Source organism: Bactrocera oleae, chromosome 4 (assembly GCF_042242935.1).
Source record: "Bactrocera oleae isolate idBacOlea1 chromosome 4, idBacOlea1, whole genome shotgun sequence".
Lineage (NCBI taxonomy): Eukaryota > Metazoa > Arthropoda > Insecta > Diptera > Tephritidae > Bactrocera > Bactrocera oleae.
The window spans coordinates 1,839,355-1,859,097 of record NC_091538.1 but is presented as its reverse complement, the minus strand read 5'-3'; the positions used below and the strand labels follow the sequence as shown (position 1 = coordinate 1,859,097).

The window sequence follows — 19,743 nt, the reverse complement described above, 5'->3', positions numbered from 1 at the left end:
TTTATGTATTTTTACTCTTCGCTTGGCTATATTAAAAATTTTTAAATTTGCAGGAATATTGTTATGCCTAAATATATAGACTATAAGTTAGTTGTTATTTTAATTTATTTTTTTTTTGTTCAGATTTTTGCTTTGCATCTAATTTGCTATAAAAACATGCTGGCAGCATAATTTACTGTCAATAATATTACGCTTTAGTCTATGTATTCCGTTAATTAAAATATTTTGAGCTATCATAACTCTATTTTATTTTCATTTTATATTGCTACTATTAATTATTTACTTGTTACAAATCTATAAAATATGTTTAGAACTTTTAAATCGGCGGTTATTTATTATTTGTACGCTTCCTTTTAGTTTGAGTATATAATTTATTTAATATGTGATTATAATATACGCGCTCGTAGCATTCATATTCACTTTTAATATTTATTTTGGACTTTTCTTGATTGAACACACAGACACATATGATTGAGCAAGATAATTCGCTTAACTAAAATCGAACAGGCATTCCAAATGTCAGTGAAAAAAAGCGAAAAAATGATATGAATAAATAAAATAGTAGCAAATGACAGCATTTTAATTAAATATATTTACACACAAATTGCTTAAACATAACATATAAAGATAAACAATAATAAGTTATATGTATATAAATTGAAATAATTAAAAATTATATTTAAAAAAAAATTTTAAAAATAATAACAAAAATATTAAAAATAATAATAAAAAAAATATTAAAAATAATAATAAAAAAAAAAATATTAAAAATAATGATAAAAAAATATTAAAAATAATGATAAAAAAATATTAAAAATAATAATAAAAAAAATATTAAAAAATAATTTTAAAAAATAATAATAAAAAAAATATTAAAAAATAATAATAATAAAAAATATAATGACAATAATAAAAAAATAAGTTAAAAAATCAAATGAAATAAATCAATAAATTAAATAGATATGTATATTTAAAAATTCAAAGCATTTTGAGCATATAATTGTTTGTACATTGTACAATGTTGTTTTTTATACAGCACACAGTAAGCACACACATATATTTGCAAATACTAATTATATAAAGAAAAAGCACAATGCAATCACCAAACAAACAATCCCATGACAGTCGAGTCTACGTAAACGGAACGGAAACGGATTTTTATCCGGCCAAGGACTGTCAACTCGGCAGAATTCTGCCGCTCACACACAAAAACCAAACGAAAAAGAAAAAAATATATATATAAACCTTGCACAAATTGTGAAAATTATGAAAAAATAAGACTTATATAGTTTCAATACTACAAGATTATTCACGGAAAGTCACACTTTTGGGTCGAATTTCGACGTTTTTGTACTCTAAATGTCAGCCAATAAAAGCAAACAATAACAATTGATATGGTGAGATTAGCGTTTAACATGCAGTACCCCGCATGCTTACATACTTACATACATAGAACAGCCAAAGCTTATATTATATAAAATGAGAGAGCTTACATAAAAACTTACTATTAGATGTTAAAAACAAGCGCAAAAGCTTAAAGCTGCGTAAAATTGAAATAGCATCGAAAACTCAACAAGTGTAAAATAATTTAGAGCTCACATAAGCACACTTTTAAAGCGATTACAGCTAAACTAATAGCGATCTCTTGCAATTAATGCTCGTTTAAACTGAATTGCAGTTGAATCCCGTTATAGCTGTGGAAATTGACGCAATACAATTAAAAATCCTGCTGCTGACCGCGTTGCAGCACATTGTTGATGCGCAAGCGCAGTGGCGAGAAGTCAATTTTCTTGAAACGCGGCAACGAAGCAAATTTTTTTACACCACTCAAACCGCCTACAGCTGCGTCGGCGCTGCAACTGTCGCCCACCTCAGCCATGCCATCAACGCCCAAGTTGACCTCATCGCCTACACCTGCCATGCAGCTCTGATGCATTTCCAATTTGGCGTTTGTCACGCTGGCGCTAGTCACTGGTGTGTTGCATAAATTGCTGCTAATTCCAGCAGCAATTCGGTTTTCAGCTTGCCGCAACTGTAGGTGGTGGTGCAGCAGATTCTCGTAGATGCGCTCCTTATCGGCGGCGTTGGTTGGCTGTCGCCTTCCGGTAGGCGATGGCGTTTTAAGATCCTCCAACGTATTCGGCTGATCCGCAGCTGTTTTTGCGTCATCAAATTTGAAGTCAATTTTTTGCAAAAGTGCGAATTGCAACAACTCTGTTTGCAGGCGTTCACGTACATCTTCGGGAAAATTCGTCAAATCGGCTTCATTGTTGTTATTATTTAGATTCTTATCGGCACTATTACTTTTTTGCTTAGCATGCTTGACGGTATAGACATGTTCGGCAATTTTTAAAGCACCCGCGCGCAGAGATTTATGCACTTTGCTGCTCTTATGTGCATTTTTGTTGTCTGCTTCCGTCGCATAATTTCCACATTGTCGCTGCTCTATGATGCTTTGTGGAGATGATATGTAAAGGTTCTCTTTGCGCTCACGTTTTATTTTCAAAGTAACTAAGCGACGTAGACCAACTGATGATGAGGGATTGTTGGATTTCTGAAATATTTCGAAAATGTAAAAAAAAAAAAAACTCAGCGGAGAAGAAAGTTTCATAAATTAAGATTTATTAGATAAATAATCTGACAATGACAATGATAATTAGCCAAATAATATAAAGGAGCAGTTGGGTTTCCGAAATCCGTACGCATTTAGATCGATTTCCGGTTAAGGACGGCCAACTCGACAGCATTCCTTAAAATTATTTGGAGAATGCCAGCATAAAACGTCAACAAGAAGAAAAAAAAAATGCCAACAGCCACAAAACAGACAACACAAAAACAACAAGAAAATAAACGACACCAAAAAAAAACAACAAAAAAACAAACAACCAAAACAACAAAACAAAAAAAATTCCCAGAAAAAAACACCAAGAAAAAAAACAACAAAAAAAAACAAAAAACAACAAAAAAAAAACAAAAAACAACAAAAAAAAAACAAAAAACAACAAAAAAAAACAAAAAACAACAAAAAAAAAACAAAAAACAACAAAAAAAAAACACCAAAAAAAATTCAAGAAAAAAACACCAAAAAAAAAATCCAAGAAAAAACACAAAAAAAATACCAAGAGAAAAACACAAAAAGAACGTCCAAGATAAAAACAACAAAAACGAAGAAAAAAACAACAAAAAAAAACGAAACGAAAACTAAAAAGAACGCCAACAACAGAAAATAAACAGTTTCTCCGGATTTTTAACCGGCCATGAACTGTCAACTCGGCACCATTCCTCGAGATTACTTGAGTAATGTTTTCTGCCGCTACTACAACAACAACATCATTTGTCTACTCAACATTGTAAATTAAGAGTTTATTTAAATAAAGCTCGAACTAAGTTTTCAACAACGAAGACAATATACAATAAACTCAAACATTTGAAAGACGAACTCCCAAAAACAACTAACAACAACAAACAACTTGTAAAACATACAAAATAAAATAAACACAACAAAACGTATTTTAACAAAAATATTTTGTATTTTTTCTTCTTTTTACAGGGTGTGCCTACCTCGGTTGTGCTCGCACCAGATATTGTGGGTGGAGAATTATCAACTGCTTGTTGTGGGCTCGCTGTAGCCAATGTGTGGTGTCGGCGAGTTTTCACCGTATCACAGCTGTTCGGGTAGTAAGAAGGAATTTTGTCATCAACACTGATAATTGACTTTCGCGGCGTTTGATAGTAGTTTTCCTCTTCCTCTGCTGTCTTTTCATTTACCACAGCAGGTTGTGTGTGTGGCGATTCTGTTGGAGTACTTGTGCTTAGCGACGCAGGCGGCAATTGTTGTTCCAGTTCTTGTGATGCTTTAACAGCCAATAAATTCTCGTACAAATTACCGGTAAAATCATGAACGTTAGAGTTAGATGTCAAAGCAGTTGCTGAGCTGAGATTAGCCGCAACATCGATTTCTTTCATATTACATTTATTTGATGTGGTATCCATTTCGGTACTAGATTTGTGCAGATCCAACATTTGCTCATATATCGCGCTCTCTTCTGCATTATTTTGACGAGTTTCTTTTGCAGCTGATGCTTTCGGTTCTTCTGCAGAGGAAGAACTTGTCGATGGATACGAGTTAGTCGAGTAACCGGATGTGGTTGGGTCGGTAGGTACCTTGTCGGTAGCCGTCTCCTCTGTTTTCTTTGGTTGGATAGGTGCCATCACACAATACCCTGTTAAATCGTCTACCAATATTTTATTTCTTTTCTGATTACTTGCAGGTATGGTGGCACCATTATAGCCTATCAAATTTATACTAGACGAATTGATAGCAGAAAAATTAAAATTGTTTGGAATTTTTTCAGACACATTTAGACTATCCGTTGATATCCTTTCATTCGCTATTAAACATGCTTCTTTGGACGGCACGAAACAAGCGTTATGCAGACCTTCGTCGCTTATATTTAGATCATCACTGGTTGCGATTGAATCTTGCAATGCGCCGACAACAATTTCATTTTCATCAAACGTCTCCAAGTAGTTGATCTTTGATAGATCTGGCGAGGAAAAACTATTTCGCTTTGATATAGCTGGTACAGATGTTGTGCATGATTTTTTCTGCCGTATTGCAGCTGCATCGTTAGCATATATAGGTGTAGTTCCTTTATCATTTTTAATCGGTTTAGTCGGCGTAACACTATTAATTATATCTTCCGCAGTGCAAGCCTGTGTTTCGCTTACGCTTTCAGCACGTTTGGCTCGTCCACTGCCAAATATATTGTCCAAAACGTTTTTATATTTCTTTTTCTTGGCTAATTCAGACTCAGGATTTGTATTCGAACGGGGTATTTCACCTAACATGCCTTGCCCATCGAAAGTGTTTATACGTTTGCGAGGTGGTGGAAGCGGAGGCAGTGGCGGCGGTGTAGTTTCAGCTGTTGACCTCTGCTGTGATTCAGCTGACTCTTCATGGATGGCGTTAAATGCTTGGGTAGTAGGCTTCATCTCCTCGTAAATACCTGAAGCAATTGATGCTCGTGACACACGTCGTGAGAGACGCGGCTGGCCGTCAACGTATTCAAGTATTTCTTCATAAATATCCGAATTATGCCTTGACCAATCATGTTCGTTATTATCATGGCAGATAGGAAGTTTTTGCAGAGGTTCGAGAGATGAATAAATAGCTTCAGTCAAACTGAAAATTTATTTTATTGTAAATAGTATTGTATACTCTAATGGATTTGGTATGAATTTACTCACCCTTTATTCACATTTATTGGCAGAGGAATCTGCATATTTTCCTTTTCGAACTGCCTTGTACCAGCCACGCATATGCTTGGACCGCGGCTGGTTCTATTCTGCTCCAGCATTAATTGACGATGTAATTCTAAATTTTTTATAGTCTTTTTTATCCATTTCATATGACGTCTGCAACTCATCTCGGTTTCCAAAGCAAAATATATGAAACACTGTTTACGATTTTGTGTCCAAAACAGCCCATAGCTGTACTCTTTCGTTCGCGAAGATGCTAAACTTATGCTAACACCCGGCACTATAATGGAAACACTAATGTATCTTTTGGACTGGAAACGTTGTTCTTCTGTCAGACATCCTTCAGCATCATTACATCCCGTGATTGCGATACGTAAGTAGCTTGGTAGGCATTTGATACCTTCAATTTTTACTTCACATCTGGACCATTGCTTAAACTTCAGTGAATCCGGGCGTTTATTATGTATATCCAGTTTAACATCCATATACATTGTAATCTCATTAGTTTCCATTTTTTACACTGTTTTTTTATAATAAAATTAATATTTTTTAGTATAAAATACAAAGTACATCGCTCAAAGTTATATTTTCAGAAAAGCCACTGGAAAAAAATCTATTGAATTTGTATGTACAATAACAAATAAATGAATGCACATCAAGGCATACAAGAAGGATACCGTTCCTTTTTAGTGTTGCCGAAGTTTTGAAAAATGCAGAATCCAACACTAGCAGAGAACGTTTATTATATATATGATACGTTATATGATATACGTTCTCTGCTAGTACTATATCTGTGCTACCCTTAAGAAAATTTTAAAGTAAATATGAATTCATATGGATATTTTAATATATAGTTGATAAATCAAATTAATCTTTATTTAACATTTAGGTATTTAGCGCCAAATCATTTTGGCTTTACAAATGTGAATGCAATCTACAATACATTACAGTACTTTCTAAACTGTATAGAATCCAAAAATGATTAAAAATGGAACATAGCGATTACTCGCATTGTAAACAAATACAGCTGTTTTAATGTTGGCGCAAAATTTATAAAATAGTTTTTTTTTTGTAATATACGCTTAATAGTTACTACCGAAAATATGAGTGAATTGGAAATGGAGGTAGATTTAGAAGAAAACGAAGAAAAACCGTAAGTAATCTTATATTAAACTAAAACATTCGGAGATTTGGTACATATTTCTATGATTTAATATAATATAAGATATAATTTTAAAATGCTTCAGATATGTGCGAACGTTGGAAGATGTCCAAAGTATCATTAAATATGCCAAGTTGGATGCTAAGAACCTTACACAAGTTACACAAGCACTTTACTACCCATCTACAATGGACGACGATAATTTGAAACTGCTAGAGTTGGATACACATATGCATCAGCAGATACGTCTAGGTCAGACGCTATATTTTAAAGGGGGTCATAATGAAAAAATTGTGCTATGTAGTGAAGAGAAAACGTATGACGTGAAAGCCGCAGAGATATCTAATAGTCTATTATTGGTGCCGGATTTGAAATTCGCCGCCGCTACCAGCACATCACCATTAAAGAGTCCTCGCGCCGGCACTTCTTCACTTGAGACAAGTTTGAATGATGATGATGACGACATTTCGGTTGATCGAGCATTGGAGCAGCGCAAAGTACTTAAAATTTTTCACGAGTATTTTGAATGTCGCGAAATAAGACCACGTTACCGAAAGATATACGAATTGCTGCAGTTGACTCGTTATTCTGGACCCGAAAACGAGGAGTATATTGATCGCAAATTGCTATTCACATATAATCAACTGTTGGACACAGTGCAATGTAGTCGTAAGCAATTCGACGAAGGCTTAATACAATTTCGTGCTGTAGAATTCGAAGGACGCATGCGTGTACTCGAATGTGAATATGAAATGCGTATTATGAATTTTATGCTGGGATTGTTGAGTGAAAATTCGTGGGCTTTAGATGAAGTGGAATATGGAGAGACTTTGTCGGCTTTGGAAGGAATCGCGCCATCTGAAATTGTAAAAGAACTTTTCCGAATTTACACAGTGCCCACTGATGGCAAAGAAGGGAAATATACCTATAAAGAGAGCCTTGTTGCACGTATCATTGCACAGAATATATTGCAACCAGAGTTAAAGTTTCGTAAAGATGAATTTATGAGCACTTGGCAAGAAGCATTGCCAGAGGGCATGTGTTGTGATGTAAGTAAAATAAATAATTGCATTTCAATATTTTATATAATTTTTAACTTAGGAGACATTTTTACGAGGTCTGGGCATTATTGATAGGGAGGGTAGCACCACTTGCGTCCGATCGCTTGTCGAAGAGCTCATGCCAACAAATATTCACGAAAGAATGCGAATTTTGTTCAAGAATAAAACGCGTTGGACAAAAGAAGAAATGGAGCCTTATATTGAGTAAGTAAACATAACTGTCACCAACCAGTACACCAAACACCAATCGCGTATTATATAAATCTTATTCTTGTAGATGTTTTAGTACACCTACCCTTTCTGTGTCTACTTTATTGGCCAAACATGCACGCTCTCTTACGGAGAATGGTGTGCGCTATTTCGTATCAAAACACTGATTTGAGTTTATTTAATAATTATTTTCAAAACATGATATATTAAATAATTGTGTATTTTTATGCTAGTTTTCGTTTCTTATTCCGATTTTTCTTGGCTTCCTTTAAGTCCTCTATTGCTGCCTTCATTACGTTTACAGCGCTTCCTTTATCAGTATCTGTGACGGAGTTGCCAATGCCTGGCATTTGCAATTGTCCGGTACTAGTAGGATATCTACGAATTCAAATATTTTTATTAAATAAGAAAATATACTACAAAAAAAGAAAATCAATTTACCTAAAACTAAATCCGCTTGGAAACATTGGTTTTGTCAACAAAGACCTGAGCTGTGCGCGAATATTTTCTAAATGCATATGATCGCGTCGTCGTTCGATAACAAAAGCGTCTTCGTCTTGGTCACTGCCACTAAAATGTAGGAAATTTAAATGGTATGATAATACCATCAATTATTTGCAATATTTTTACTTACGACTCGTCATTAAATCCATCTATTATCATATCCATCTCGTCCGCGTGCTTCTTCATCCAACCAATTTCACTTTGCGTGCGACGTTGCTTAAGTTCTTGCTTATCAACCTCCCTGGCCAAATTCACACGTTCCTTCACAGCGCGTAGGTACTTCTCAGAAACGGGAAACAATGGTAAGTCTTCCGCTGTAGGTGTTCAATTTTAACATCCACATTAAAAAAAAAAAAAAATTTCCTTGTACTCACATCTGTCCAGAGTTTTATACAGCTTTACATAGTTCTTCACCTCCCCGGGCTCCATGAGCATTACGGTTATGCCATTTTTATTAGCACGAGCAGTTCGCCCTGAACGGTGAACATAGTTTTCGCTGGTGCGTGGCACTTGGTAGTGTATCACATGTTCCACATTGGGTATGTCTAACCCACGCGCCGCAACATCGGTGGCGATTAGGAATCCATTCGGATTGTCTCGGAAGCGCTCTAGGTTCTTAAGACGCTGTTTTTGTACCATATTTGCGTGCAACGGCAAAGGTGCACATTCCAACAATCCGAAGAGTGTTGTCAAGCGTTTTACACAGTCAATTGAGTTACAGAACACAATAGTACGACCAGGATGACGCTGTATGAAATAGTATAGATAATAGTCCTTTTGGTCAATTGAACATATTAGACGACATTCGGTGAGGTTATGTGCCGTTTCTGCAATGAAATATGCAAATAATTATACGGCTGTTGGTGATGTTGTAGCGGTTATCTAATCCCGTTTTGGGTGATTAGGGTCAATTTGGTTGTCATCGAAGCCATCTAACGGGCGAACCAGGAAACGTGCTGTTTCGGCGGGGTCGACCCATGGTCAGAGGAGTGTTAAATGAGTGGGACTCAAAGGGGTGGTTAAAGACATGCGGGGACTCATTGCATGCAGGACATATATTAGGTATGTCGTGGTCAATTTTGGTTAGGTAGGAGTTTATATTGCTACATTATCCAGAACGAAGTTGCGCAAGGGGTACTCTAGATTCTCGAGTAACTCAAGCTCTTCGTCTGCTATGGGTGGTGGTTTGACTTCAAGAACGCCATTCACTGGGATGGTGTCGGTGAAGGTATTAATGCCTTCACTGTGACTGACTTTCCACACATCGAATAAATGAAGAGTGGTCCAGCGCCAGTTTGTGGTTCTTGGTTAGGTAGTTTACTCCCGTTTTAGCACCAACATGCTTATCCCGTTTATACGGAAATTTATTGTTGGTGGCTTGCTTAAACTTACGTTGACTTCTGGTGATGTCCACTATTTTGGGCTGTGAAATTCCAAGCTCCTCAATAAGACTTTGAATTTTCATGCCGGGTGTTTGTTTTATAAATTTAAGCCGTTTTCCAACATTTCGCCCTGCAAATTAAATATAATCAAAATAAATAGGTTTAATAAATTTAGTTTAAGGAAATCACGTTGCATATGATCAGGCAAGTCATGCACCAGTGTTAAAGTAGCCGAAAATATGAAATTTTGTCGTGTTTGCTTCTTCTCTTCATTTGCGTTCAGCACTTTCAATAGGCTACGGAGTTCTTCGAAATGGCCTTTTTCTACCATGCGATCAGTTTCGTCGATTACCAAGAAACTTATGTCTTCAATTTTGCTTAAATGTGGATTTTCTTGTTGATAGAGCTCCCATAAACGTCCGGGAGTCGCAACAACAATTTCGGGGCAGCGTTTTAGTAAACGTTCCTGTTTAGCGACTGCTAATCCACCAAAAATCGCCGCAACTTTTACACCTGAGGTTGAATGCAATTATTACTATAATATTATTAATATAATTGAATTTTCATACCAGTGAACTTCGCGGCAGCTACTAAGTGATCTCGTACCTGTACTGCTAACTCACGGGTCGGTGTGAGCACAACAGCATATAGTGGTCCATTGTGCTCCTGATCGTGCTCCGAATCACTTGCTTCGTCCTCTGTGGGTAAAGAAGGATAAAAATCAAGTTCTTCTGGTGGTGGTGTTAGCTCTCTATCTTCTTCAATGGCTTTGGCTTTCAAATCCTGAATTTGCCCTTTAACTTTAGGCGCTTTACGTATCCCACTACGAAGGTTTTTCGATTTCAGCTCCATGATTCCTGCTAATAACGGTATACCAAATGCTAACGTTTTACCACTGCCAGTTTCCGCTGCCCCAAGAATGTCTTTTTTGCCCAAAATAGCAGCAGGTAGTGTCATAGTCTGTATTTCCGTCGGTGATTTGAAGCCTTTTTCAGCAATAGCTTGAAGAATGACTTGTGGCACACCTAATCCATTCCAGCCCTGCAAGTAAATTGCAATCTTTATATATGTAATTTATCATTTGATAATATCAGTTGTTCTTACCTCAAGGTCATCAACACTTATCGCTGACGCATTCAGCAATTGAGGAGCCTCGGCTTCATCATCACTGGTTTCAATATTTATATCATTATCTCCAACTGGTGGTCTCAGCAAAGCAAAGCGATCTGGTGGGTATTCCTTTTCATTATTTTGATCGACCTGAACATTAGCGTCTTGCTTAGTTACATTCTTCTTCTGTTTACGTTTTTCACGCTTTGCTTTACGTTTTTCAATTAAATTTAGTTTTCGCTCTGCCAGACGTTCCTTTCTGTTTTTTGCCGTAGTCGATCCTGTATTATCTTCATCCTCTACGTCCGACATATCTTCTATTTCAGTTTCCGAATTTGATTGCTTCCCCAGTTTATGTTTTTTAGTTTCCAACTTACTTTCCATTCTCTTTTCCTTCCTTGAGCGTTTCCCCTATAATATGGAAGATGATGTTTGTATGCACATAAACACATTATCTAATAATAAATAATATATACTTTAGCAGTTTCCACTAATTTAGGGTCATATTCTTCCAACACCTCTAGGCCGATGAGACCTTCAAAGCCGCCACCGTCATCAGAGATTACATTGCCTTTGATTTTTACTTTCTCCCAAGCTTTACTCTCCAGCGCATCTTCAACACTTTTTATTTTATTAGATTTCGGTTGGACTTTTATCTTTTTTGTTTTAGCTGCAGGCATTTTCCTAAATTGCAAAACACACTTTATATTATTTTTACTGCAATTGGGTGTTTTAACTGAAAACAAAATTTTTTGACATTTATGTCCGGCACGTGCGTTTGTTTATACATACATTAAGTTTGGGAGCCAATGTACTACCAGTTGTTATAGCAGGGAAACCGTCACTTATTATTTTTGGCTTTAAAATTAATGGATCAGCCCTGGTTTGAAATCTGTAGGGATTTGAACTCTTCCCAAATTTCACCTGTTGTTGTTGTTGTAAAGTAACATATTTCACCACCCGCTTAATGGATGGAGTGACAAATCTGAAGGCTTTACCATTGTAACACTCAATGTTCCCATGGACTAAACTGAAGTAATGTAGTTACCTACAGACGTGCTCATGACTTTAAATGTTAGTAAACAGGGCTTCTTCATGTGTTGTTAGCAACTTCAGCACCTTCTTTCTAATTGTCATTATGGTGGAATCTTCCTAAGAGGAGCTAATCAATCAATCAGCAAAACATACTATTCTTTAAATGAGAACAGAAGGATATGGAAGTTGGAAGGTAATCTCGTCCCAACAAATGAAAGCCTTAAGTGATGGCCCTTCTCCCAAAGAAAAGCATTACCAAAAGGTTAAACTTCACAAAAAAGTGTAAAGCTACCCTCGACAGTGAGGCTGAATGGAGTAATTTCATGCTTGATCTATTGCTGAGTGATAGCGCTATTAAGTGGTACACTGACGGCAAACGTCGGAAGGCAATGGGATAAGTATCGTCTGACCGTGTACGGACCGCTTTTCGTGCTGGAGTGTATAGAACGACTGCACAGAGATGGGTAGGGAAAAATGCTGGCAAGAACTCACAGGCATGCGCCAGGCAAAATTGTTGATAGGTGGTTACAATCTCACTTAATTAAAAGCATAATTAACCCCCCGAGAGACAAATTCTGGCTATTTGTGCCATTTTATACTGGGCACTACAGGCTCAAGAAGTACCTGTTTAACATGGCCTCTTGTGCAAAATACCGATTTTGCGACATGGAGTCAAAACCTCCCGACTACCTGATTCTAGACCGGACAGCAGTCTGTAGACGCACAACCAAGACCCTTGGATCTATATACCTGGTTAGGGATCACATCGCCTCAATAGCACCCAGCAGGGTACTGGAATTTATCAGAGAGTTGGACCTACATATGTGAAACTGTGTGATAGAGGGGAGAGCACAATAGACCTTAAGAGACTGTATTTTTACTACTGACTGTATTAAGAAAAAATTAATTGGTTATTTTAATTATAATAAATTTTATTCCAGCATAATCTTTCGTTTCTTATGATATCGCGAATTCTGTAATATTTTTTGAGTTTTTATTGCGTGGGTAAATTTACAAATAACAATGCCGCTAGTCAATTATCACTAAATATTTAATTATTTCATACGCCACACTAAGCTACACCCAGTTTAGCCTTCAAAGACTCGGGCATTTCTGGTGGAGGTGGTCTGGGCATATGCAGGTACACCTTAACAGCATCATAGATGAACCATTGAGCGGCAGTTAGAGTACCAATCATCACAATCCTAGGCACAAGGCCACCCCACAGACCTGTTAGGAGAAAAGTGAAAACCATAAAAAATATAAAGCGTTACAAATATTAAACAAGGAAATGGTATGGAAATGTATCTACGTACCAGCCCAACCCAGTTGCTTGGCCACATCGAAGGCTGAAGCGCCCTTGGCTTGGTTCAATTTGGATACAACTGTATCAGCTGGATGGGATACAATGGCACAGAAGACGCCAGCAATGTAACCAGCAGCGAAAGTTACCACCAACTGTTCACCTTTCGTACAGTCCTGACGGGGTTTGGGTACGACATATCTGTAAACGTACAATTCAAGTTATTAGTCTTTACGAAAAACTATGCTCTTAATATGGTTTAAGAAAAATGTTTTTTTTTTTTGTTTTTTTATTGTAAGTATTTCACTTACTTATATAGAAGTTCCAGCGTTCTTTCGAAGCAGGCGAATTTCATCATCGTATATGGAATTTGTCTCATCCACAATGGTACCAAACCCTTATAGAAGGCGGCAATGCCTTCTTGTGCCGACATCTTGGGCAAAGCTTCACGTAAAGTGTTTGCAAATCCAGGTGTTGTTTGAATTTTCACTTTGGCCGCTTCCATAGGTGATAAAGCGATATCGGCAAAGAATTCAGCCGATGCGGAAGCTGCGAGGTACAACCAAGTGCGATACAAGTAAGAGTTCTCCTCACCAATCGCATCAGAATAGATCACCTTAAATACTTCGTAAAGACCAAATTTACAGAGACCCTGCATAGAATAACCGAAGAAAGTTGGCGCCCAACCCTTAGAAAGACCTTTCACGCCATCTTCTTTAAGTGTAATGGCAAAGCCATTGAACACACTCTTATACTTAACGGGATCGACTTGTAAGCGACATTTAACCAAATCCAATGGCACCACCATAGTGTGAGTAAGACCGCACGAGATGATACCGCCAAGACCACAGAGGGCAAAGTAGGTGTTCGAGCCGAACGCGCAAGAATCTTTGTAAAACAAAACAGATTTTCATGTGTGTTTTGTCTAGTTAACAAAATTCATATCACTTTAAACTTACCACCTTCGGCGGCTGCGGCAGCCATTATCTGGTGGTTTGGCGTCAGTTTTGAGCCATCGCTGCGGCTGCTCGTCTGACAACTGGCTGCCGATAAGGGAGTTTTAAAGGGAGAATTTTGGGCGGCTTCAAGTAGGGATGTGAAGAGCATTTCGTTGATATTTACAGTTCAGGCTGCAAGTTATGGAAACGCGCAAAAATAAAAGCAAAATTGGTGTAAAACAAATGCAGTAAATATTAAAATATATATTAAAAAATGATTCAATTATAAAATGAAATATTTAAAATTAAATTTGAATTCTTATTCGCGGTCAGTTAAATGACTTTTAGGTTAGCGCAGTCTTTTGCCAAAAATGATGTAATACGCTGATTACAATTAGAGGCCAACTGTCTCTATTTTATCTATGCTTCAACAGAGAAGGTCATTAACACATTGAAGGTCCATGCATTTTTTGGCATAGAAAATTTTACTCGAAATAAGAAGCCTGTAATAAATTCAGACATAATCGAATTTCTAATGCCAGTTTAAAAAAAATAATTTAAAAATTAATTTTGATTTTTACTACTACTTGATTTTTAACGTTTTCAGCTCAAGTGTATATTATTAGCGAAAATTCTTTAGTATTGACTACGCCTCTTCTATTGCAATTTAGTTGAAGTATTTTATTTTTATTTGATTTTACTGTTTTCTAGCGTTTGTTATTAAATTTTTACATAACGCTTTCATATTTAGCATTCACAATTTGCTGAATATTGCGTAATAAAAAATATTTTTCAAACACTTTTAAACACATTTATTAAACTCCTGCACTTTCCACATGCACTTGCAACTTTTTTTTTAAATATATGTACATGTATTTTTCAACTCACTGGGATTTGAAATAGCGAAAACTAAAATCGCGTTATTAGACAGCTAAGTGGAAAATTAATTAAATTCAAAAAGGAATATTACCACGGAGAAACGTTCGTTGCACGCCAAACCACTAACCGAAATGTAGTGTGTGGATTATTTATTTTATCTTGCAGGCAAAACTCGTCTCCAATACAAAGAATTCTTCGCATTTACAATATATTTTGCATTTTCTACATGCACAAAGTGCAACTGCGCCGAGAGCATAATTTTTAGGTGTATTGAAAGTAAAGTAATTCGCGAAAATTGAAAACGTTTCGGGTTTTCAAATATTCGCTCGTGCGGCAGTGCCTCGGAAATACAGCTCATAAATTCATTCTCATTCGTTTGTATGTATTGTAAAAATTGCTAGATTTCAACTTATTCGGTTTTCTCGGACAACAGCATGAACTGATTAGTGAAGATGCTGCCGACCTTGTAATACATTTATTAGAAAACAAGAAAAGACGTTAAATTCGGTTGCACCGTCGCTATAATACTCTTCACAAATACAAAATATTTCATGCAGGAACTTGGGTTTGATCGTTCAGTTTGTATGACAGCTATATGCTATAGTGATACGATCAGAACAATCTCTTTGGGAGTGCACCGTTGCTTTGGGCAATAATACATGCCAAATTTCGTGAAGATATCTCGTCAAATGAAAAAGTTTTTCATGCACTTGAGTCCGATCGTAGTTTATATAGCAGCTATATGCTATAGTTATACGATATCAGCGGTTGCGACAAATAAGCAGCTTGAGGAGAAAAGTACATGCGCAAAATTTCAGATCGGTAGCTCAAAAACAGCAGGACTAGTTTGCGTATATACAGACAGACGGATATTGAAATATTGACTTAGCTCGTCATGCTAAACATATATATGTACATAGCTATATTTTATAGAGTCGCAGACGTTTTCTTGTGGGTGTTACAAACTTAATATACCCTGTTTAGGGTGTAAAAAGGTCAGCGCGTGTGCACTATAAAAAGAGAATTCCGAAAAAACTACGTTTAATTAAATATATTTATTTATATTGTCGTGTAGTTTTTGGATGATCTGTATAATAAAAGATATATTTTTAATTTAAACAACGCCAATGAACTTCAATATTTTAGTATTTATTTTATTCGTACAAGTGCTCAATTACTTGTCTCTATATGCCAATATTCATATATGTTTGTATGTGCTCATAAAGTACATATAATTAACATTATTAATAATAATAATAAATATTATTCTTAAAAGACTCGCAGTTACTCAAAAGTCTTGTACGAAATGTATGCTGGTAAAAGCGAATTTTGAATGTCAAATGCTTGCATTTTCTGTACAAAGCTTTATTGATATTGGCGTAGTTATTGGTTGCTGCGTTTGTTACTTATTGGCCTAGACGATTTGTAATATAATGGGCTATTCACTGTTGGTCAATCTTCCATTTGTTCATTCAATTGTGCTAATAATGCGGCGCGTTTCGACTCCAGTTCGGTTTCGCTTAGCGCTTGTTCCTCGGCATTTCGCGAACTAGTACCTGAATTTTCAACATCAGACTGATTGCTACCATTTGCACTGATCGGTGTAATAGAGCGATGATGTTTCTTTTCCTTCTTGCTTTTCTTATCGCGTTTTTTCTTTCGGGTAACTGTAATATCCTCCAATTGGGAAGCGGATGGCGAAGCAATTGGCGAGGCGATGGGGCGTTCAGATTCGCAGGAAGACTGTAAAGAAATATTTACATTATTCAAACATTTTACATGGCATATTGTAGGCTACATACAGCACGAGAGGTCTTTTTGCTCTTTCGTTTCTTCTTTTTTTTCGAGATGCGTTCACTTTCCATGCTGAGGCTAGAACTAATCGAATGCTGTAAGAGCATTAAATGCAAATTGATATACAAAATATAAATTTTGAATTTTCAATGCATATTTACCGAACGCGAATGGGATTTTCGCTTTTTTAATTTTGCCGCCTCAAATTCATCTTGATCATTTTCAATATCCTGTAAATAAAATTTTTTAAGATTTGTTATTGTTTTGTAACTTGTTGTTACACTTGTGTCGCTTACCGATTTTGAACTGGAACGCACTCTCTTCTTGTGTTTTTTATTCTTCTTCGATTTTCGCGAACGTGAATGGTGATGACTGCAGGCATCCTCGCTTTCTTTAATATAGTCCTCCCAGATTTTTTTCACACCGACTTCCTTTTCATAAAGAGTGAAAGCTTCTAAATGCTCCACCAACTTCTTTGCAGCTTCGAGCGGTTCCTGTACAGAAATATTTGCCTCTTGCCATTCCGCTTTGATTTCGTTTTCCAATTTACGCAAACGGCGAGTTTCTTCTTTCAGACGCTCCTTTTCGACGGCTTCGGCCTATTTTTTTTTTATTTACAAATAAAAAATGTATGCCTTTAGATAATTAATTTTTTATGTGTAAAGCAATTGTACCTTTTCAAGCAGAGCATTATATGTCAATTTGACATTGCCCGCGTCTAAATTTGCAGAGCGTTTGTCCTCACAAACAACAGTAGCAAATTCCTCGAACGAAGTGTTTGCTTGCACCACGTACTGCTTTTCTTTAAGTATCTCGCGTATGATTTTCTTTTCATCATGGTAGCGCGCCTTTAAGTCCTCTACATAGAATTTGAATAGATCCAATGGCGTAGAACCCGGCTGACCGAGCATAGCTGAAAACCGCAAATCTGCTGATATTATTGGATACAGTTCTACCCAAAGCGACATTGACGTAAGTTTTCCGGCTTCATGTTGTGCATCTAATAAGGATAAAAATGAATCGCGGTTTTTTCGCTGTTGACGTTTGAGGCGCTTCTTCTCGCGTTCACGTTCCTCCTCTTCTTCTTTTTCCAATGAGCGAATATGATCCTCGAAAACTATGAGCGCATCCTCTTTGTCCATTCCAAGTAAATTAACATCATTCTTAAAGGCAGCATTTTGAAGCAACATTAGTTGCGCCTGCGCCCATGTACTTTCGTAAGTTATTGTGGTCATCGACTCGAGTAACTCACCCAGTACTTTCATATTTCGTTTTTTTAGCAAACGTGTTTCTTCCCTCTCCCTCTTAGCCAAGTTGAAAATACAGTCATCATAAATATCACGACGATCCTGTTCCGGCACACTGGTCCATATTTTATTGGACGCAAACAACTCTTCGCATTTATAATATTTGATTTGTGAGTTCATTTTGTCAGTTGACATAAGGAAACGTTCGAGGTCTTCCTTGGCTTTTTTAGCGCGCAAACGCGACTCTTCTCGTTCATCTTTCAGCTTTTGTGTTTTATATGCGTTAAATGTTTGTTTCTTTTCATTCAAATTTTTAAACGAACTATAACGTGGATCTTTTGAAATTATTTTGACGCACTGGTCCCAGTTAGCATTTGATGGTACATTTTTTTCCCGCAGTAAGTCTTTAAAAGCCTCAATTGCTTCTTTCTTATCTTTAAATACTATTTTGGGTTCCTCCGAAGGTGATTCTTTCTTATCTGTAATAATATATTAATAATTATTATCGTTTACAAATTTTAATATTGTTATTCGATTACTATTTTCCTTTTCTTCCTTCCCAGCTTGTGGCATTTCAATTGAAGCTAATGTAGCAGCCATGGCTTGATCAAGGGCTGATGAAGAATTTTCATTACTGCCTGGGGTCATAGGTGAACGAATATCAGGTGTAGCTATATTTACCACGGTGGGGAGAGTTGCCGGAAGTATACTGGCTAGAGCAGCCGGTGGCACCATTCCCGCCAAGCTGGAAGATGTCATCGCAGCAACGGCTTTGGCAGCAGCAGCAGCTCTAAAACATTATAAAATAGCACACTTAGCTTTTTGTTGCAAAAGTTAAAAAATACAATAATATATCTTACTCTTCTGCTTTTACTTTAGCTTGCATTTCTACAAACTCTGGTGGAGGTTCCCAACGTGATTCTTTTGTGTTAACATTGTGATAATACACTTTACCAGCATCAGAACGATACTCCTTCCAAGGGCACTGGTGAGTCAAACGTTCGGCTGGTGTCATCAGTGCTTCGGGCTTTTCCCATGAGCTTTGTTTAGTATTGTTATTGTAGTAATACGGTCGTCCATCGGGAGCTTTGTGCTCTGTCCATTCAGTGTTAGGCGGCATACCACCGAACGCTGCCGCCAGCTCTGGAGGAGGTGGTCCTCCAAACCCTGGTGGCGGTATATTAAACATTGGCGGCATGCCCATTGGTGGCGGAACTGCACCACCAGCCGCTCCCGGAGGTACATTCATATCTCTGTTTTATGCAATCCAAAATTTTTAAAAACGCTTTACAAATAAGATGACAAAACTTCGGTCGCAAACTTGTCAACGTATGCCAAAAAAAAACTTCTCAACACCAAAAGTGTTCTAACCTCAAACACCGCCGTTGTAATGATTCAGTCTGATTGATAGAACTATAACAATATCCTATTTTAACACTCGAATTATATAGTCACTAAATATTTTTAAATTTTCAAATACTTGCATTTAATCTTGTAATTGTTTACATTATCAAAATTACCATGCAAAACTTGCTTAATATTACAATCCCCGGCTCGAGAAAATGCTCAATTGACATTTGAAAGCGTCGAGCAGAGTTGCACTTCACGCAGTTACCTGCACAGTGATTACAATTTGCAAAAACTTATCTGAGTGCCGATTTGGCAGGGGCAGGTATGTTATCACTGCATAAAATTATATGCTTTTACCATATAAAAAATAGTTATAAGATTATAACATACAAAAGAAGTTATTTCGAAAATAAGAGAAATAAATAAGTTTCTTTCTTTGGATTTTCTTTACATAATGTACATCAAGTAATATTAACTTTCGTTGTCTCATTCAATTTTTATAATAT

General features: G+C 36.6%; 5 protein-coding genes across 7 annotated transcripts; 1 reads left to right on the top strand and 4 right to left on the bottom strand.

Annotated features, from left to right (window-relative positions):
• Positions 1-1,127: 1,127 nt before the first annotated feature.
• On the bottom strand, positions 1,128-5,964 carry sced (scrambled). Its single transcript, XM_014241093.3, has 3 exons — positions 5,251-5,964; positions 3,562-5,185; positions 1,128-2,554 (listed from the first exon to the last, which is right to left on the bottom strand). Exons 1-3 carry the CDS (start codon positions 5,772-5,774, stop codon positions 1,718-1,720), a joined length of 2,985 nt encoding a protein of 994 aa, XP_014096568.3. The 5' UTR covers positions 5,775-5,964; the 3' UTR covers positions 1,128-1,717.
• A 308-nt stretch (positions 5,965-6,272) lies between these two features.
• On the top strand, positions 6,273-7,927 carry LOC106622046 (sister chromatid cohesion protein DCC1). Its single transcript, XM_014241108.3, has 4 exons — positions 6,273-6,415; positions 6,510-7,473; positions 7,526-7,689; positions 7,763-7,927. The coding sequence occupies exons 1-4, from the start codon at positions 6,366-6,368 to the stop codon at positions 7,860-7,862; spliced, it is 1,278 nt and encodes a 425-aa protein (XP_014096583.2). The 5' UTR covers positions 6,273-6,365; the 3' UTR covers positions 7,863-7,927.
• LOC106622045 (ATP-dependent RNA helicase DDX24) lies at positions 7,863-11,459 on the bottom strand. The gene is made up of 9 exons (XM_014241106.3): positions 11,168-11,459; positions 10,686-11,102; positions 10,151-10,622; positions 9,771-10,094; positions 9,592-9,711; positions 8,574-9,026; positions 8,330-8,513; positions 8,137-8,265; positions 7,863-8,073 (listed from the first exon to the last, which is right to left on the bottom strand). The coding sequence occupies exons 1-9, from the start codon at positions 11,369-11,371 to the stop codon at positions 7,920-7,922; spliced, it is 2,457 nt and encodes an 818-aa protein (XP_014096581.3). The 5' UTR covers positions 11,372-11,459; the 3' UTR covers positions 7,863-7,919.
• A 1,178-nt stretch (positions 11,460-12,637) lies between these two features.
• Mpcp1 (Mitochondrial phosphate carrier protein 1) lies at positions 12,638-15,046 on the bottom strand. 3 transcript variants are annotated; one of them, XM_014241095.3, is made up of 5 exons: positions 14,938-15,046; positions 13,989-14,159; positions 13,341-13,917; positions 13,043-13,230; positions 12,638-12,956 (listed from the first exon to the last, which is right to left on the bottom strand). In XM_014241095.3, exons 2-5 carry the CDS (start codon positions 14,134-14,136, stop codon positions 12,799-12,801), a joined length of 1,071 nt encoding a protein of 356 aa, XP_014096570.2. In that variant the 5' UTR covers positions 14,137-14,159; positions 14,938-15,046; the 3' UTR covers positions 12,638-12,798. The 3 variants fall into 3 exon arrangements, with proteins under 3 accessions (XP_014096570.2, XP_014096571.2, XP_014096572.2); XM_014241096.3 differs by having other exon boundaries at positions 14,856-14,992; XM_014241097.3 differs by having other exon boundaries at positions 14,814-14,989.
• Positions 15,047-15,974: 928 nt separating this feature from the next.
• Positions 15,975-19,471, bottom strand: Prp40 (pre-mRNA processing factor 40). Its single transcript, XM_014241109.3, has 7 exons — positions 18,748-19,471; positions 18,427-18,677; positions 17,315-18,366; positions 16,937-17,239; positions 16,802-16,870; positions 16,649-16,735; positions 15,975-16,589 (listed from the first exon to the last, which is right to left on the bottom strand). Exons 1-7 carry the CDS (start codon positions 19,134-19,136, stop codon positions 16,299-16,301), a joined length of 2,442 nt encoding a protein of 813 aa, XP_014096584.1. The 5' UTR covers positions 19,137-19,471; the 3' UTR covers positions 15,975-16,298.
• Positions 19,472-19,743: the final 272 nt, after the last annotated feature.

What these genes read in the sequence shown, in the direction of transcription:
- LOC106622045 (XM_014241106.3), bottom strand. Translation starts at nt 11,371, where the DNA reads ATGCCTGCAGCTAAAACAAAAAAGATAAAAGTCCAACCGAAATCTAAT. An exon ending in CTTGCCTGATCATATGCAAC is followed by an intron (nt 9,712 to 9,770) that starts GTGATTTCCTTA and finishes TTTAATTTGCAG; the next exon opens with GGCGAAATGTTGGAAAACGG. An exon ending in GGACATCACCAGAAGTCAAC is followed by an intron (nt 9,027 to 9,591) that starts GTAAGTTTAAGC and finishes ATTTCATTGCAG; the next exon opens with AAACGGCACATAACCTCACC.
- LOC106622046 (XM_014241108.3), top strand. Translation starts at nt 6,366, where the DNA reads ATGAGTGAATTGGAAATGGAGGTAGATTTAGAAGAAAACGAAGAAAAA. An exon ending in GAAGAAAACGAAGAAAAACC is followed by an intron (nt 6,416 to 6,509) that starts GTAAGTAATCTT and finishes AAAATGCTTCAG; the next exon opens with ATATGTGCGAACGTTGGAAG. An exon ending in CAGAGGGCATGTGTTGTGAT is followed by an intron (nt 7,474 to 7,525) that starts GTAAGTAAAATA and finishes TTTTTAACTTAG; the next exon opens with GAGACATTTTTACGAGGTCT.
- Mpcp1 (XM_014241095.3), bottom strand. Translation starts at nt 14,136, where the DNA reads ATGCTCTTCACATCCCTACTTGAAGCCGCCCAAAATTCTCCCTTTAAA. An exon ending in TGCCGCAGCCGCCGAAGGTG is followed by an intron (nt 13,918 to 13,988) that starts GTAAGTTTAAAG and finishes TGTTTTACAAAG; the next exon opens with ATTCTTGCGCGTTCGGCTCG. An exon ending in ACGCTGGAACTTCTATATAA is followed by an intron (nt 13,231 to 13,340) that starts GTAAGTGAAATA and finishes GTACGTTTACAG; the next exon opens with ATATGTCGTACCCAAACCCC.
- sced (XM_014241093.3), bottom strand. Translation starts at nt 5,774, where the DNA reads ATGGAAACTAATGAGATTACAATGTATATGGATGTTAAACTGGATATA. An exon ending in CCAATAAATGTGAATAAAGG is followed by an intron (nt 5,186 to 5,250) that starts GTGAGTAAATTC and finishes ATAAATTTTCAG; the next exon opens with TTTGACTGAAGCTATTTATT. An exon ending in CTGGTGCGAGCACAACCGAG is followed by an intron (nt 2,555 to 3,561) that starts GTAGGCACACCC and finishes GAAATATTTCAG; the next exon opens with AAATCCAACAATCCCTCATC.
- Prp40 (XM_014241109.3), bottom strand. Translation starts at nt 19,136, where the DNA reads ATGAATGTACCTCCGGGAGCGGCTGGTGGTGCAGTTCCGCCACCAATG. An exon ending in GAAGGAAGAAAAGGAAAATA is followed by an intron (nt 18,367 to 18,426) that starts GTAATCGAATAA and finishes ATATTATTACAG; the next exon opens with ATAAGAAAGAATCACCTTCG. An exon ending in TGCGTTCCAGTTCAAAATCG is followed by an intron (nt 16,871 to 16,936) that starts GTAAGCGACACA and finishes TTTTATTTACAG; the next exon opens with GATATTGAAAATGATCAAGA.